General features: G+C 37.1%; 1 protein-coding gene across 1 annotated transcript in view; it reads left to right on the top strand.

Annotated features, from left to right (window-relative positions):
• The window catches only part of LOC136877387 (putative leucine-rich repeat-containing protein DDB_G0290503), a 199,999-nt gene that overhangs the window by 120,011 nt on the left and 60,988 nt on the right, over nucleotides 1–19,000 (top strand). The window contains exon 8 of the mRNA XM_067151385.2: nucleotides 11,412–11,576. Within this exon, the coding sequence (XP_067007486.2) occupies nucleotides 11,412–11,576 (165 nt within the window). The remainder of the gene's footprint in view (nucleotides 1–11,411; nucleotides 11,577–19,000) is intronic.

The following is a 19,000-nucleotide window of genomic DNA, read 5'->3' on the forward strand; positions in this document are numbered from 1 at the left end:
CCTAAAGTGAAAATGGCAATTTTAAATCAGCCTCGGTAAAAGCTGGGGCATTCCTCAGAAGCGACAAACACAGTTTTTATCCTGGGGGAACAGTGAGAAATGGGCGACCAGTAGAGAACATTATGAAGGTGGCAATATAATCAACCTCATGTCGCTGACTGGAAAGTCAGAAGAGGTGACTGATATTATAGAGAAGGAGAATATAGTGATGATGGGATTGAGTGATGTTAAGTGGAAATGAAAAGGAAGAAAGAAGTTGAAGAAGGGATACACTCTCTACTGGAGTGAAGGATGTAAGGCAAAGAATGGAGGGGGGCGATAATAACCAACAAGATCTTAGATGAGTATGTAGAAAATGTTGATAGAATAATCAAGATACAGTTAAGGACAGAGAATAGACTGAACCAAGCAAGTGGCTGCACGGTTTGGATCAACTGGCATTCAGGAGCTAGTGGGTTAGAACCTCACTGTTGGCAGCCCTGAAGGTGGTTTTCCCTGGTTTCCCATTGTCACACCAACAAATGTGGGGCTGTACCATAATTAAGGCCATAGTCGCTTCCTTCCCACTCCTATCTCTTTCCTATCCCATCCATGATTGTCCTATCTGAGTTTATAATATGTAAAGTCAAATTGTAATTTTTTTTTAATTAAAAAAGGAATGGAGTAAAGGATTTCATCCAAGTATATGCACCCTAGCCTGGATGCAAAGATGATATAGACAAATTCCTGGAGACACTGGAGAGAGAAATAAAGGATGTGGAAGCAAGTGTCATGGAGATTTTAATGCAATAGTGAGTGGGATGCAAAAGAAACGGAATGGAAGAAGTAATTGGACCTTTTGGGTATAGCAAGAGGAATGAAGAGGGAGAAAAGTTTTTGGATTTTTGTGTGAGATATTGGTTAAGTATGAGTAATACGTAAGTCAGGAAAAAGAATAGTGGAAAGATTACAAGATACGGATGGGGAAACAGAAGAACAAAGACAGTAATTGACTACTTCTTGGTGGAAAGAACAAATTGTATGCAGTTGATAGATGTAATAGCCTTGTCTGAAGTAGCCTTTGATGGAGACCATGGAGTAGTGATAGAAAAAATGAAAGTAGAGAAAATAGTGGAAATGAAAGAAGAGAGAAGAATATAAAAGTATGAAAATTAAAAGATATGGAATTAAAAGAAAAATTCCAAAATGAATTGGAACACCACATACTCAGAACTGAGGTAGAAAATGTGGAAGTGGAATGGGACATGTTCAAGAAGGCACTTGTAAGCTGAGCAGAGAGTGCTTGTAGCAGAATAGCTGAAAGAGTAAAAGATAAAAAGATAGGGCACGATTAAGATGAACACAGGCATGTGAAATGAGGAACAAATATTAATATAAACATTCCTAGATATTAACAGTATTCACAAATAAACAGAAAAAATAACCAAAAAAAGAGCTTGTTTCTCCAATACATTTTTGAACGAGTCTTATGTATGGAGTTTTCAATAATATTCACAAGTAAACAGAAAAGTAGAACTTCCTTCATAAATACATTTTCTGAATAAATATCCTACTACTGTATATTATTCATTTCATGATACGAAATGTTATAAGCTCTACCATCAGATGAACTACCTGGACAGTCTCCATTGGGAAATGTAGTTTTCTGAAGGAATGCCCATTTTCTAATCTCATTTATAGATATAAAATCATCTACCAACTTCTCCATATTTAATGCTTTAGCTTTAGCGCTCCCTTGTGTAGGCTCATATGCACAGGGCTCAGTTAATTTAACCTCTTCTGTCCTGTAGTTGTACAGAAATAAGTCTTCAAGTCTTTTCAGGCCTGAGAAAAATCTCTCAGCTGTTGAAGTTATCATAGGAATTGTCATCACTGTTTTTAAAACCCTGAACAGTTCTGAGAGCACATCAATAATAATGGCGTATGGCCTGGTGCAGGTCTTTTTCTAGTAGACTGCCTGGAGGTAACCTGCGTGTCTGTAAGGAAGGGGCTCTACCTAAGATGATTTCTAATGATGAGAATGTCACGCAAACCAATTAAGGTTAAAATTCCCGATCTGGCTGAGAAATGAAGCCTGGACCCTCTGGACCAAAGGCCAGAACACTAACCATTTAGCCATTTAACCGTACATCCTTGAGATGAACTAATTTCTTGAAATGGTTGGTAATGTCCTGTAAGTTATCAATTATTTTTCCTTCGTTCAACAATGACTCATGAAACATTCCTCTGTGAAGCAAAAGACGATCAGAGTCTACATCATCTTCACGCAGTTGGTAAAATTTTGTCTTTGTTTGCATCATTCCCAAGTAGAAACTGTTCGAATTCAAGTAAAAATTTGTAAGAGCCAAAATATTAATATTGGTATCTATGATTGCAAAGAATGGACACCTGAACCTTTGTTTACATGAATCAAACTGCTCTGCTGAATTATCTTTAAAATTGTCGTATCATTTGGGATCTTTCTCCTTCTAGGCAGAGTAGGTGAATGAAATTCTGCAACTTCAATGGCCGTTTATATATATCTTGTCATGCACCCTTCATTTTACACTGTTCGAAATGAACTCTCGATTGATTGTACGACATGGTTCGTGATTGTGAGACCCACATAACAGAAAGTTACTACCATTGAAATGCCTTGCTCGAATACCTTCACTTCTGACAGCATTGTGTTAACCGACACTTATGAAACTTGCAATTCTGCACTTCTTTTGACTGTACATGGATAACACTGATTGTACTTATTACTTCTACAAAAACTCCAGGGAGTCCATGTAGCTGTCATAGCTGTCAGTCAACTTGAGTCAGGCTTCAGGTAACTATTAAGAGGACATGATTAATATGAACACAGACATGTAAAATGATGAATAACTATTAATGCAAACATTCCTATAGGCCTATATTAACAATATTTACAAACTAAGAGAAAAACAGACCAATAATAGAACTTGCACCTCAAATAGATTTTCTGAATGAATCTCATGTACGGAGTTTTCCATAACATTCACAAGTAAACAGAAAAATAGAACTCAGTTCATAAATACATACTAATAATGTCTTATGTACAGAGTTAATAAAAAACAATCACAAGTAAACAGAGTAGAACTTGCTTCACAAATACATTTTCTGAATTTTTTATTGCATGATATAAAGTGTATGAAGCTCTACCATCAGATGTACTGTCTTAACAGTCTCCATTGGGAAATTCAGTTTTCTGAAGGAATGCCCACTTTCTAATCTCATTTCTTGATGTAAAATCATCTGTCACATTGTCCGGGTCTAACACCTTAGCAGTCTACTTGTGTATATGCAGAAGGCTCAGTGAATTTAATCTCTGCTGTCCATTAGTCGTATGCAAAGAAGTCTGAAGTCTTTTAAGGCCTGAGAAGGACATGTCAGCTGTTAAAGTTGTCACAGGAATTGTCATCGCTATTTTCAAAAAGTTGATCAGTTCTGGAAGCAAATAATTAAGATGAACTACTTCTTGAAGTATTTCTTGAAGAATTTTGTAAGATGTGTCAAAATGGGAAGCCAAACAATTAATAATGTTATCTAGGATTGCAAAGAATAGGCACCTGCACTTTGTTAAACAGTCAGCCTCCATGGCTCAGGCAGCAGTGTGCCAGCCTCTCATTGCTGGATACTGTGGTTCAAATCCCGGTCACTCCATGTGAGATTTTTGCTGGACAAAGAGGAGGCAGGACAGGTTTTTCTCCAGGTACTCCAGTTTTTCCTGTCATCTTTCATTCTAGCAACAGTCTTCATTAACATTTCATCTGTCAGTCATTTATCATTGCCCCAGAGGAGTGCGACAGGCTTCAGCAGCCGGCACATTTCCTATCCTTGTGATTGTGCAACAACCCCAGAGAAGACAACACACTCGAATGGGAACAATTGATGTACTGAGCTTGACTGGTAAATGTGAAGAGCTAGTGGAAATGATGGAGTGAAGGAAAATATCAATACTAGGACTGAGTGAAACTAAATAGAAAGGTAAAGAGAAGAAAAAGTTGAGGAAAAACTATACACTCTACTGGAATGGTAACAAAAGAGAGATGAGAAATGGAGTAGGTTTGATATTGTCTAAAGCGTTAGATGGTATTACAGAGATCCAGTACATCAATGAGAGGATTATAAAGGCAACAGTTAGCCCTAGAATGGTAACAAGGAAATTTAACGCTTATTGGTAACTATAAGCTTCCAAGGCATACACGGTGCAAAACAACGTCTGTACTGTCTCCTTTCTTTTCTCCAACATTCTTCATGTTAACTACATCACTAAGTATAGAGGTGAATTCAATTATATTTTCTTTCTGATACTTGAATTAATTATTCTATTTCCAACACAAGATATACAAGGCCCAAGTGGTACATAAAAATAAACACCAGTAAAAAAACTAGACTCTCAAGACAGTCTTACTAGCTTGTTGAAAGTAAATTCTTTTTCCAGAAGTAACTCAAGTAAAAGAAAAATAACCTACAACAAATTTGATAAAAACTCACATGAAATAAACTCAAAAGAATCACACCAATTGATGGTAACTATGCGCCTCTCAGGCGCACTACATTACGTAAGAGGGGTTATTACTCACCGAACGTGAACAGGAACACTGCTGGGACATGACTGACGCACATAGGGAGGGCTGTTTGAAGCATGGTTGAAGGGTAGGGATGCCCTGTCAAGGTCACTCGCTTTGGCAGGCATTTAAATTTGTGTGTACGTCTATGAGGCGTATTGTTACCATTGTAGGGTTAACCTTGGGAAAGAGAAGCTGACACTAGTGCAAGTGTATTTCCCTCAGACATGTTGCAGTCAAGATGAAAAGAACAAGTTTCTCGAAGACCTAGAGGAGACCATCAGTGAAGAGAGGGCAATCATCATCGGGGACCTCAACACACAGCTTGATACAGACAGGAAGGCTATGAGAAGGTGCTGGGACAACATGGCTATGGGAGAAGGAATTCAGGAGGGGAACATCCCCTACATATCTGCATGAGAAACTATTTGGTAGTAAAAAACAGTTGGTTCAACAAAAGAGTCAGTCACTAGATTACTCATTACAGGTGAGATGGAAAGAGCAAAGAGCCTCCGTGGCTCAGGCGGCAGTGTGTCGACCTCTCACCGCTGGATACCGTTGTTCAAATCCCCGTCACTCCATGTGAGATTTGTGCTGGACAAAGTGGAGGCGGGACAGGTTTTTCTGCGGGTACTCCAGTTTTCCCTGTCATCTTTCATTCCAGCAACACTCTCCATTCTCATTTCATAGCATCTATCAGTCATATATACATTACTTTGGGAGTGGCGACCCCATCGTAATAATAGCCTCTATATGATTCATTCATTACATCCCTGACCTGGTCAATGACTGGAAAACAGGTTGTAGGTTTTCATTAATTTTTTTTTTCTTTCCATGGAAAGAGCAAGACTGTCATTTACTATGTCATTACAGATAAAGAAAGAAGTAGACTTGTGACTGATGTCAAGATGATTCCAAGTGAGAACTTCAGTAATGACCACCACTTATTAGATTCACAACTAAGTATTTTTTATTTTCCACCTTGTCGATACATTAGTTGCTCAAGGCAACTTATTAGTTAAAAGTGGTACATGTTTCGTATTTTAGTAACATATTCAGCCACATAATAATACTGTTTAGATTAAAAGTTCATATATTGACAAAGTATCATTGCTTTGAGAGAAAGTGTCCTTAAAAATAGCATGCTGAAGATGTTACTAATGTACCACTTTTAACCAATAAGTTGTCTTAAGCAACTAACATATCGACAAGGTGGAAAATAATAAATACTTAGTTGTGAATCTGTTAAAGTGTGATACAGATCATGAAGTTGATTTTATGTGATCCACCAGTTATTAGTTGCAGATATGAAGGACATTAACATACCAAAAATAACAACCAAGAAATTGCCCAAGATTAAGGTGTGGGAACTACAAAAGATTGGAAAAAAGACCAAATATCAGAACCATATAGGAGGACAACTGCCTACAGAAGAAGTGGAGAGTGGTGAGGTAGAGTGGACAAGTTTTAAAAACACCTTGATAAAAGAAGCAATAGAGGTAGAGCAAGAGAAGTACGAGAGTAAGGGAAAAAGAGACACCCTGGTGGAATGAAAAATTAAGATCCTCAATAAAGGAAAGGAATATAGCACAAAAAGAATGAGATAGAGAGAAATCCAAGCCAGAACAGGTAAGGGACAAGGGGAAGATCAGAGACCTCGAGCAAGTTTACTGGGACAAGAAATTGAGGGTTGAAAGAGTAGTAGAAGAGGAGAAGATAAAGTGCTGGGAGAAATTTACTCAAAAACTGAAGGAAGACAGCAGAGGCAATATGAAACCATTGTTCAGAGTGATCAAAAACAAAAGGAATTCAGTTGAAACTATCAAAGCAATTGAGAATTCTAATGGAAACCTGGCCTGGAAAGAAAAGGACATCAGAGAGGTTCTGAGGAATCATTTTGATCACCTATTGAACAGGACAAAAGCAAATCAGAGAACAAAAGAACCAGCTGTTGAAACCTGCACAGAGGAACCTCCCATTACACAGGCAGAAACAGAAGCAGCCGTTACGAAAATGCCACAAGGGAAATCCCCAGGAATCGATGAAGTCAGCATGGACATGATTAAAGCAGCAGGAATCCAGAGTTTACAGTGGCTACACAGAGTGCTCAGTACAGTTTGGAAAGATGGCAAGGTACCTACTGATTGGAGCAAGGGTGCCATTATCCCCCTGTTTAAGAAAGGAATTCGCTGAAAATGCTCCAACTACTGGGGAATAACACTCCTTTCTCATGGGCTTAACTCTTCGCGGGCGGAAACATAATATATATGGTTTACTTTTCTTATGCTCTGGGCGGGAACATATATATGTTCCGTTCGAAAATCGTGGGTTTACTAGCCAAGGAGGTAACCAAATATGGTCAAAGATGGCAGGAGCTATTCTCTCAACTCTTCCGGTGAGGGAAATCCCTACAGTATCTTGCTGAGTTTGTTCTCTTGTTTGTGGGAGTTACATAATACATACTTTGCATGACGCAGTTTTCTCGTGTGCATCCTTCTTACGTATTTTCACAGTTTTCCGGTTAAATGGCATCGCAAAAACGGATCAGTGATATAGTGTCAATACAGTCGAAGAAGTGTCTGATTTTAGTGAATGTGAGTCTGAGGACGAAAATTCTTTCTCCAGCTCATCTGAGTGCAACAACGACACAAGTGACGCTGACACAGATAGCAACAGAGCAGATGACTGGACGGACGTGAGTAATAGCGACCCTGAGCCAACAAATATTATTCCCATTCATAATATTGATCAAGGGCCAATATTACCATCACACTTTGATACTGTAGAATATTTTCTTCTTTTTTTTTTAATGACGAAATATTTGTTGATATTCTCAGTGAAACTAAATTACATGCCAATAGTATAATACAACCAGCATTGTATAAAATGTTTGCAAAACTTGCACTTCAAAGCCTTATCTGCATCCAGATAAGTGCTTCAAGGTATACCACACTCACCATGAGTTTTGAGGATCCATCACTTTGACACTTACAAATTCAGAGTATTATTTGTGTACAGCATAGGTTCAACTGCTATGACTATTTTCTGACAGATTTTTTCCCTTTTTGATGGACAAAGACAAAAATTAAACCACAATATCATTGAAAGTAATTTTTTGTACATATATTTCATAATAGCAGACTACAGTGTACTTCAAGTTAACCACTCTCACATCATAAAGTGGAGTGTGCCTTGTGCTGTTCTTCCAAGGAAAAAATGATTTTACGATTTTTATTTTGCTTTCAAACCACTTCAGATTTAGATTTCCACTCCTAAACAAGGTATGTGGTATATTTAGGCATATTTTCATCGTTTTAGTAAATTTCCCAAAATTTTGCATGCATTAATTTTTATTTTCTTTGCCGCCTATGGCCATAAATGACTGCTGCCCGTGAAGGGTTAAGATTCTTGAGAAAATCTTAGAGAAGAGATTGGAAGTCATCTTAGAGCTAAAGTTTGAAGAGGAACAGTATGGCTTCAGGCCTAACAGATCCACAACAGACCTAATCTTCAGTGTCCATATGTTAATGGAAAAATATTAGGAAAAAGGCAAAGATCTGTTTATAGTTTTCCTTGACATTGAGAATGCATATGACAGCATTGCAAGAGAAAAGATATGGGAATGCCTGAGAAAAAGTAATGTGCCAGAGGGACTGATGAGAAAAGTTCAGATGCTGTATGAGAACTGAACCAGCTGTGTGCAATTGGGTGACGGATATTCGTCCTGGTTCAAGACTGAAAGTGGAGTCCAGCAAGGCAGTGCACTATCCCCATTATTGTTTTATCACCATCATGGATGACATAATGAAGAACATCAAGAAAACCTCTGGTGAACTTTGCTGACGATGTTATGATCTGGGGAGAAACCGAGGAACAAGTACAGTTGAGACTCAATGAATGGAAGGTTAAGTTCCAGGAGTTCAATCTCAAGATAAGCAAACTCAAAACAGTAGTGATGGCAATAAACAGAGAGGGACGACCAGCAAACATCATGCTAGGAATCCATCCATTAGAAGGTGTGGGAAGCTTTACATATCTTGGCAGTGTAATATCTCAAGATACACTAGCCACAAAGGTGGTGGCAAATAGAGTGCAGAAGAGCTCTCAGTTTTACCAGCAAGTACGAACACTCCTCTGGGATCCCAAAGTACCAACAAAGCTGGTGATGTTCAATCAGTACTTCATACCATTCTTAACCTATGGTAATAAAACCTGCACCCTCACTAAGAAAGACTCATCAAGGTTGCAGGCATCAGAGATGAAGTTCCTTAGGTCCACAATTCAAAAACCAAACTGGACAAGTTAAGGAATGATGTAGTTAGGAAGGAAACTGGGATTGATAAATCATTGTTAGATTGTGTCAGCATGTCCAGACTGAGGTGGTTTGGACATGTAATGAGGATGGAGCCAACAAGGGCATCATATGTTAAGTTGGAGAGACATGTGGCAGGGAAACAGTTGGTGGGAAGACCAAGAACCCACTGGATGGACATCGTAAAGATGGACATTGCAGATCGGGGAAAGACACTGGAGATGTCATTAACAACAGAACGTATCTCAATAAGACAGAATGGAAGAGGCTCGCCAACAGTACCTGGGAAACTAGAACTGTAAAATGATGATGATGATGATGATGATGATGATGATGATGAAATTTCATTTCCTTAATTAAGTTGCTCAGAAATTAGAAAATACACTGACATAATGGAAGCACAGAAGAATTGCAGCATGAGACACTGGCACATTCACCCTTCCCCGCCAAACTCAGCTGGGCACTTTGGACTGTGGCTCTACCTGTTGAACTTCCTACCAACTAATCTAATGACCTCAGGCACATGCACAAGTTAGCACCATACGCAGCGTGGCTAATGCATCCTCTTATTACAAAAACACATATTTCAGATTTTGGCACTTTCACCCTTTTCCATCTTTGGTCCTCAATTGTTGCACTTCCTTCTACTTCCTTTCTTGAACAGTGGTATTATATTTCCCTTTTTCCCCCAGTCATCTGGCCACCTGTTAATGAACAAAATTAGCATAACTGAACAATCATTATGTGATATTAGTATCATATGGAGTGATAGAAACTACTGAATGTGCTTGAGGGTGCTATAATAATTAGGTTCTCATTTATCTGAAGTATTTTGAAGCAAGTATGTAATTTATCTATACTGACTGTCATGGGACATAGAAATAAATAGGTTTCGTGAAGTTTATACTCTATATTTCAATTTTAGGTTTTTACTTTCTGCTTAAAGAGAAAATGTTTGATAACTTATGTTTCGTGTGGTTTCTGAAATTTTAAAAACACTCTTTTATTTTTTAAATTTTTAAAAGTTTTCCCTAGTTGTTTAATGTCACACTCGCCGATGGAATGTGTCAGTTCTAACCATATCTTCATGTGCCATCCTGACAAGTCTAACAGCATTTCAGCATGTTTTTAACAAGCATTACGGGAATATTTCATTTTATTTACATTAGTCAATGTGGAAACACCATCTAGAAGTTCTGCGTCAGCTGGTGGTTATTTACAGTGGCATCCAGTGGCTTGCATACTGCTAACACCACTCAAGTAGATTTGGTGATTGATTATCACTATTAGTGATATACATCTAAGTTATTTAAGTGTATATATCATGACCATTTGGTTGCAATACTATTATTATTATAATCTGACTACAGATTCAACATTTAACAGTTCCCGTTTTGCAATTGAAATTGTAATGATTAGCAGTGTTAGAACTAACAAATTCTATGAATATCAATACAAGAAAGAGTCTGGATGATAAGCATACTTCAAGTGCTAAGAATTTATAGCCTAATTTATTTTTCAGATTTTACACTTAGTTCATCCCAGATTTTAATGTTAATTGTGTGTTTGTACATTAGTTTTCAATCAATCAATACTGATCTGCATTTAGGGCAGTCGCCCAGGTGGCAGATTCCCTATCTGTTGCTTTCCTAGCATTTTCCTAAATGATTTCAAAGAAATTGGAAATTTATTGAACGTCTCCCTTGATAAGTTATTCCAATCCCTAACTCCCCTTCCTATAAATGAATATGTCAGTTGTGTGTTTTTACATTTGTTTAGTTATTAGATGTATTACATTAAGACTGAAGATGGCCAGCCAAGGCCGAGACTAGTCCGAAGTTTAGTAATGTAATTCAATAATATTGCATAATATAGTATTGAAAAAGGTGGACCATACAACATTAATTTAATAATTATTATTGTGATCACAATTCAATACGGATCAAAACCATGAAGTTTATATTTGGTATTTGAAGTAGCTCAAATACGTCAGTCCTGTGTTGGTAGATTTACCAGTATGTACAATAAATCCTGCTGGACAAACTTCCAGCACGTCAGCATCTCCTTAAAGGTATGGTAGTTAGTGAGATGTAAAAACAATAACATTATTATAACACACTTCCACAACAAAATAGCAGCTGCCTGTTCAGTGTTCTGCCACTAATCACATCATTTATTTCCTATGTCCCATGCATTGTGCACTTGCTGCTTTGATTGGATGCATCCTTACCTGGAGTTGTCATTTTAACAGCCAGCAGTGTTCATAATGTGTCATCGTAAACAAATGAAAAATTGCTTAGGTAAATATTGAAATTAAATTGTCATAGTTACTATACTGCTGGTTGCAGTCTTGTCCAAAGGTGCCATTAGTTTGAGATGATGGCTCTGTCAGTAACTTATAGCATGTGAAATGAAAATTAACAGGGCATCATCATTGTCATTATCATTAACTTAACATGATGACAAGGACATTTTCTATTTTCTGAAGGTTTTATAGGTCTTCTGCCAGTATGTTCTATTTTCAGATCGCTAAAGAGGATCATGTAATGATACTGACCAATGAAATACAAGATCTAAAGCAACAACTGTATAATTTAAATATTGATAACCAAGAAGCCCATGAACAAGTCAAGAAGTTTGAAGATTCTGACAGTCAAATGCAGCAACACTCTTGCACCTTGCAGACACTGGTAAGAGATATCCTAGATCTTGATAAAAAATTCTTAATTTTAATGGCTTAGAGAGCTGAAATAACCAATCCTCTTCTTTAAAGATTCATAATATGAAATAGACTGTTGCTCCGGCATCGTGAGCGATACTGACGAAACAGCGGAAAATATCTAACAGCATGCTCTCCCCATTCCTAAGAGACCCGCCTAAGCATAGCAGAAGCGCGGGGCCAGTCCTACCAATTATTGATGTTCAGGAACAAAAATTCCGTTTATATTTGATCGATTCGTACTAAATATGCGCGTGTGTGTATGAGGGAGAGAGATTTATATTACAAGGTGTTACATTAGTGTGATTAAATGAGATAACATGAAGACGCGAAGTACAATGTCAGTTTCAAAGTGGTCATGAAGGGTGAGTCAAAATTGTATAAACATGAGATAACATAATCACTTAAACAATAAAACATATAAACTGTAACAAAACCATGCGGAAGTATGAGATGATTGGTATTGGAGATTCAAACTATTTCAGACACTCTTCTATTGAATGTTGCCTGCCGCGAGTGTAGTACAAAACATAGGTTATATTTCAATAAACACAATCTTCTCAAAAATGCACATAACATTATCAAATATTTGGGTCTACATGCTAGCCTATTTCCCACATTTTGGCTGAAGATGACGCCAAACAGCGTCGAAACTAGTTCCAAGTGTAAATATATGTTGTAAATAAACTATAACATTTATTTGTATTGAAAAGGTGGACTCTTTTAAGTTTCCTATCTTTCATTCTCAGTTCAATACGGACAAAAAATGAAATTCTTAGATTTAAATGAGGGAGAGAGAGCAAGAGATGGGGGAAGGGAGGGGAGGGGAGGGGGGGGGGGGGCAGCAGCAGCAGCAGCAGCAATAGCAGTGGTCCACACTTACACTCTGCTTTCTTTGTCAATGGAAAATGCAACATTCTTAAGCAAAAGTACAAATTATTGTCTGCAGCTTCTGGCCAAGTTCCTGGATCCACCTGAATTTAATCCATACTGAAAATCTCGCATTTCTAATGGTTAAGAGAAACCATGAAGTTTCAAGATATCAGTACCATTATCACTTAAGACCAAGTTCATTCTGCTGGGCCTACTTCATTAGTTTCTTGTACATTCACATTGATTAATACCAGAGAACATTTTTCCACAACTAATACCTAATGTTACATTTACAAATTCCTTCTAATGGAATATTGTTCTTATTCAAAACTAAACCTGATGACTTTTGCTACACTCAGTTATTTCGGGTTCTCTACTTTTGTTCACTTATTCCCTGCACCATTATAGTATATTACTTTTACACCACAGCTACTTCAGCATCTTGCGATCTGTTCAAGAATTGTTTAACACTCCTTTCTGTCATGAAGTTTCTTCCAGCACCTCCTTTAAAAAAAAAATATTATGTTATGAAAAACTGTGATAAACTACATGGACAATGCCTGCATTAACACAAAAACAGTTAAACTACTGCATGCTATGGAGAACAGGAACAACATGGATTGGAAGTTCTTGATCAATGGGGTATTGTTATCTGAAGAATGTTCCTTTGGGACCCTTCTTTCTACTCCACACACATGTTCCTCTATACAGTGGTTCTCAACCTTTGTGGGCCTGAGCTCCATTTTCATCTGGAAATTCTTTCACACCCCCCTAATGAATTATAGATTTACAAAAGTTCTACTTTTCTGTTAGGGTTAATATCTCAAAAATATGTTTTCTTCTTCTTCTTCAAGTGCCATATCCGGTTGCACAGACGTCGGCGATTACTCTGGAGAACGTTTTTCTGTCTTCTGCCAGTCGGAAGAGTCTCTCAGTTATCTCAATACCGGTCCACTGCTTGATGTTGTGTAACCATGTTATCTCTGGTCTGCCAAATCACCGTTTGCCCTCTATTTTACCCTGGAGAATGAGTTTTATGAGGCCATACTTGTTTCCTCTTAATATGTGGCCTAGATAAGCTATTTTGCAAAATTTTATAGCTGTTATTAGTTCTTGCTTCGTCCTAGCTCTCCTTAGGACTTCATTGTTTGTTATCATATCTGTCCAGGGTATTCTAAGCATTCTTCTGTGCAACCACATTTCAAAGGCGACAAGTCGTTTGATACAGGTGGCTTTTAAGGTCCGTGTTTCTGCTCCATATAACAGTACTGACCAGATGTAGCACTTCATTAATCTCTGTCTGAGCTTCAGATTCAGATGATTATTACAAACAAAGAGCTCATCCTGCGAAATGCAACTCTAGCGTTCTCAATTCTGCAGCTGATTTCCTTATCTGGATCCATACTGTCTGTTATTATGCTGCCGAGGTAGTTGAACTGGTGGACTTGTTCTATTTTACGGTTGTCTAATGACAAGGTGACATTTGCATTACTATTTCTACTAAATACAATTAACTTAGTTTTTGCTACATTTATATTGAGACCATACTGGATTCTTTCAGGAGTTCTTGAAGGCCTTCTATAGTGTTGCACAGAATCAGAGTGTCATCTGCATATCTAATATTATTGATCAAAACACCATTTACTTTCACACCCAGTTCAACATCATGCAAAGCTTCTTTAAAAATGATGTCAGAATAGATATTAAAAAGGAGCGGCGAGAGTATACAACCTTGGCGTACCCCCCTTCTGATTTTCACATCTGATGTTTTGGTTTGGTTGATTTTGACTGTTGCTTGTTGGCCCCAGTAGAGATTCTGTATGATGCATATGTCTTTTCCGTCGAGATGTTTTCGTTGGAGAATCTCTATCAGTTTTTCATGTTTCACTCTATCAAAAGCTTTCTCATAGTCAATGAAACATGCAAATACATCTCTGTGTAGTAGGCGGCATTTTTTGAGCAGGACGTTGACGCTGAATAAGGCTTCACATGTGCCAAAGGCATTTCTGAAATCCATTTGGTTGTCATCCAAGTCTATTTCGCACTTCGTTCTAATGCGTACGTGTATTATACGAAGGAATGTTTTTAGCATATGACTCATCAGACTTATGAGACGGTAGTCACTGCATTTCTTTGGATGAAACTTTTTAGGTATTGCGATGAATGTTGATTGCAACCTGTCCTCTGGGATTATTCCAGTATCATAAATTGTATTGAAAAGTTTAGCAATTTGGTCAACATTCTCCTCAGTTATTAGTTTTAGAACCTCAGCTGGTATCTGATCTGGACCTACTGCTTTACCATTAGGTGATATTGTGAGGGAATGTAATACTTCTTCTTTTATTACTTTTGGACCTTTTGCATTGTGTAAGTACACAATTTCACCCCTGTCATCACTGAACAATTTGTTTACGTATTCTGTCCAGGTCAGTATGATTTTTTGTTCATCTAGGATGGGTTTGCTGGTGTCATCAAAGAGAGTCATTGGCATCTGTTTTCTGTACAGCCAAGCTATCTCTTTTACTTTCTTGTATAACTTGAAATTATCATGGTCTTTATTTAGTTCTTCTATTTCTTCAGTTTATTGTCATCCATCTTTCCTTGGCTAATCTGATTTTCTTCTTAATCTCCCTTTGTGTCTGTCGGTAGCTGTCTTCTCTGCCCTTTTCTTGTCTTCTCTGTTCCATTAGATCAAGTATTTCATCAGTCATCTCTGCTTCTTTTGCCTTATTGATGTAAGATGATCCTTACAGACTTTTAACAGTGTATCATGTAATATTTTCCATTGATATTCTGTACTGTTATCATTGTTGTTGCTATTGTTGGTTTGCATTTTGTTGTTCAGGTCTTGTATTACTGCTTTTTTAATTGTACCATCTCGCAATTTGGTAACATCAAACTTGCTAGACACTTGCTTTGATGTGGTGGTTTTCAATTTCAATCTGATATTTGCCACTAACGGCACATGGTCGGACCCAATATCTGCTCCAGGATACGTTATTGCTCATTTAACAATATTTCTAAATCTTTTGTTAACCAGAATATAATCATTCTGATTCCTGATTGGTCTTCCTGTTTCCTTTTCTAGTGGTGAAATCCATGTGTAGAGGCGCCGTTTATGAAGTTTGAACCAAGTGTTACAAACAACTAGATCTTGCTCTTGGCAGAATTGGAATAGATTGTCTCCTCTTTGGTTAGCTGAACCCAATCCATATTCTCCCATTAAGTCAGACCTTCTACCTTGCCCAATTTTGGCATTGAAATCTCCTGATATTATTATTATGTCAGTGCTGTTGAGTTCTTTACACACATTATTCAGCATATCATAGAACTCATCAACGTCGTTGTCATGTTTTGTGTCCACTGTTGGAGCATATACTTGTATAATGCTTACATTAAAGGGCTGACTCTGCATCTGAAACAGCATTATACGGTCAGAGATTGGTATGAAGTTTTTGACATATCTGACATAGTTCGCCGAAACGAACACACTCCATTCCAGTGATTGCAGTCTTGCGGGTCCCTGCCAGAGTAGTAGAGTATGCCATGTTCATGGCGACACAATCCAGAACCTGGCCAGCGTAGCTCACTGATTCCTAAGATGTTCATTTTCAATAGCCTGGCTTCTTGAATCATATTGTCCAGCTTTCCAGCTGCATATAAACTTCTAACGTTCCATGTAGCTATACATAGTTGATTTTTAATTATGTTAAACCGGGAGTTTCTTAGCACCCCTTGCCCACTTAAGGGCTGCCCGGGACTAGGGCCCTTTGATTTATTCTTTCTCTCCATAGTAACTTCCTGGGAATATTATCACTGGGGTGGTTTCCTGTTGCCTTCCCCTGTATGAATACAGTCGCTCCTAACATGGAGAACAGACGCTGGGTGTAGCCGTCCACTCTGGATCAGATGCTACCTGCCTGTTGGTCTGTGGGAAGTATTTCATTTCCCTCCTACCACCCATATCTGGGAGGCATTCCCCTATCCGCCACCTGGGGACGCGCCCTCTAGGGGTTACAGGCTCCCCCGAGGGAAAATGTTTTATAATGATTTTATTATTAATTATGTGTACTTAATACATAATCTATATATATATAAAATAACTTGTACTGACTGACTGGCTGGCTGGCTGGCTGATCATCGCCGAGCCAAAACTACTCGCCATAAAGAAATGATATTTTGACGATACATTTATATTAGGGTGTAGGTGCTCACTAAGGAAGGGTTTTTAGATATTCCGTCACTAAGAGATGAAAAAGGGGGTGAAATTTTAAAATGAGGATATCAATATCTCAAAAATTAAAATGATTACAGATGTAAAAATTGGTATTTAGAATCTCCTTTAAAAATAAAGAAACATGTTTTTATTTATTTTTGCAACATCCCATTAAGGGGGTAAAATAGGGGGGAAATTAGTTGAATACTTTTTATGAGGATACTTATATCTCAAAAACTGAAGACGTTACAGATATGAAAATTGATATTTGGAATCTGCTTTAAAAATAAAGAATTTTTTTTGAAAAATGAATAAGCGGTGAACGGGAGAGACAAACGGGATGGAATTTAAAAAATATATATATCTAGGCCTACAATATATCTCAGACACTTAACATGTTACAGACTTGAAAACTGGTACTTGGAATCTCCTGTAAAAGTAAAGAAACATAGATAATTTGTTTTCAGAAAATCCACTTAAGAGAAACTGAAAAAGGGGATGATTTTTTAAAATAGGCATATCTACAGAACATCTCAAAAACTTAACATGTCAAAGATGTGAAAATTGGTCTTTTAATCCTTTAAAAATAAAGAAACATGTATTTTTGTTTTCAGAAGAAACCACATAAAGGGGGCAGGGGTTAAAGGGACTGAAAAGGGGGTTGAAGTTTTTTATTAGGATAGTGATATCTCAAAAACTGAAGATGTTACAGATGTGAAAATTGGTATTTGGAGTCTTCTTTAAAAATAAAGAAATATGAATTTCTTTTTCTTGGAAAATCCAAATAAAGGGGACAAAGGAATTGAAAAGTGTGTTGAATTCTTTGTATGAGGATGCTTATATCTCAAAAACTAAAGATGTTGCACAAGTGGTATTTGGAATCTCCTTTAAATATAAAGAAACACGGATTCTTTTGTTTTTGGAAAATCCACTTGAGGGGGTGAAAGAAATGAAAAATTAATTTAATTATTTGTATGAGGGTACTTATATCTAAAAAATCTAAAGATATTACTGACATTAAAAAAGGTAAGTGGAATATCTTTTAAAAATAAAGAATCACGCATTTTGGGGGGAAAATCAACTTGGGAGTGCGGAAGGGTTGAATCCCTTTTATGAGGATAAATATATCTCAAAAACAGAAGATGTTACAGTCATGATAAAATGGTATCTGGAAGATCCTTTATAAATAAAGAAAAACATATTTTTCTGTTTTTGGAAAATTCACTTAAGGGGGAAATGTGAAAAGAAGTGGAAAAACGTTGAGTTCTTTTTATGGAGAAACTTATCTCAAAAACTGAAGGTTACAGACATTAAAACTGGTATTTGGAATCTCCTTTAAAGATAAAGAAACACATATTTTGAGAGGGGGCAGAAATAAACTTGGAGGGGGGAGGGTGTAAAAGGATTTCAGTTCTTTTTATGATATATATATCTCAAAAACTGACAATGATACAGTCATGATAATTCGTATTTGGAAACTCCTTTATAAATGAACATGTATTTTTTGTTTTTTGGAAAATTTACTTAAGGGGAAGGGTGAAAGGAAGTGAAAAAATTGAATTATTTTCATGGAGAAACTTATGTCTCAAAAACTGAAGATTACAGACGTGAAAAGTGGTATTTGGAATCTCCTTTAAAAATAAAGAAAACACACATTTTTGAGGGGTGGGGGGTTATTGATCAAATTAATGGGCGAGAGTGGGGGCAGCTGAAAAAAAGAGTTGAATTCTTTTTATGAGGATACTCAGATCTAAAAAACTGAAGATCTTACAGACTTGAAAATTTATATTTGGAATCTTTCAAAGTAAAGAAATACCTATTATTTTGTCATCGGAAAGTCCACTTATGGGGGGAGGGCGTGAATGAATTGAAAAATTAGTTGATTTCTTTGTATGAGGATACTTATATCTCAAAAACTAACGATGTTACAGAGGTGAAAATTGGTATTCGGAATCTCCTTTAAAAATAAAGAAACACGTTTTATGTTTTTTGTTTTCGGAAACTCAACTTAAGGGGGTTTGAAAATAAGTAAAGAAGGAGTTGAATTCCGTGCATGAGGATACTTCTATCTTAACCCGCGAGTGGTCGCTAGCCGAAATGTAATGTGAGTGGTCACGCGTGAGACTTTCTCTCATATTAAAATAAATATGACATTTTTCACAGTTCTGTGGGGCATAAGGCTGAAATTTACTACTGAAATGAAACGTAAGTTCTACCTTATATATTTTAGATAAAAATGAAGTGATTAGCTGTTTATTAAAGACACAAATTACTACTTAAAATAACATATGCAATGTACATAAGAA

Source organism: Anabrus simplex, chromosome 7 (assembly GCF_040414725.1).
Source record: "Anabrus simplex isolate iqAnaSimp1 chromosome 7, ASM4041472v1, whole genome shotgun sequence".
NCBI lineage: Eukaryota > Metazoa > Arthropoda > Insecta > Orthoptera > Tettigoniidae > Anabrus > Anabrus simplex.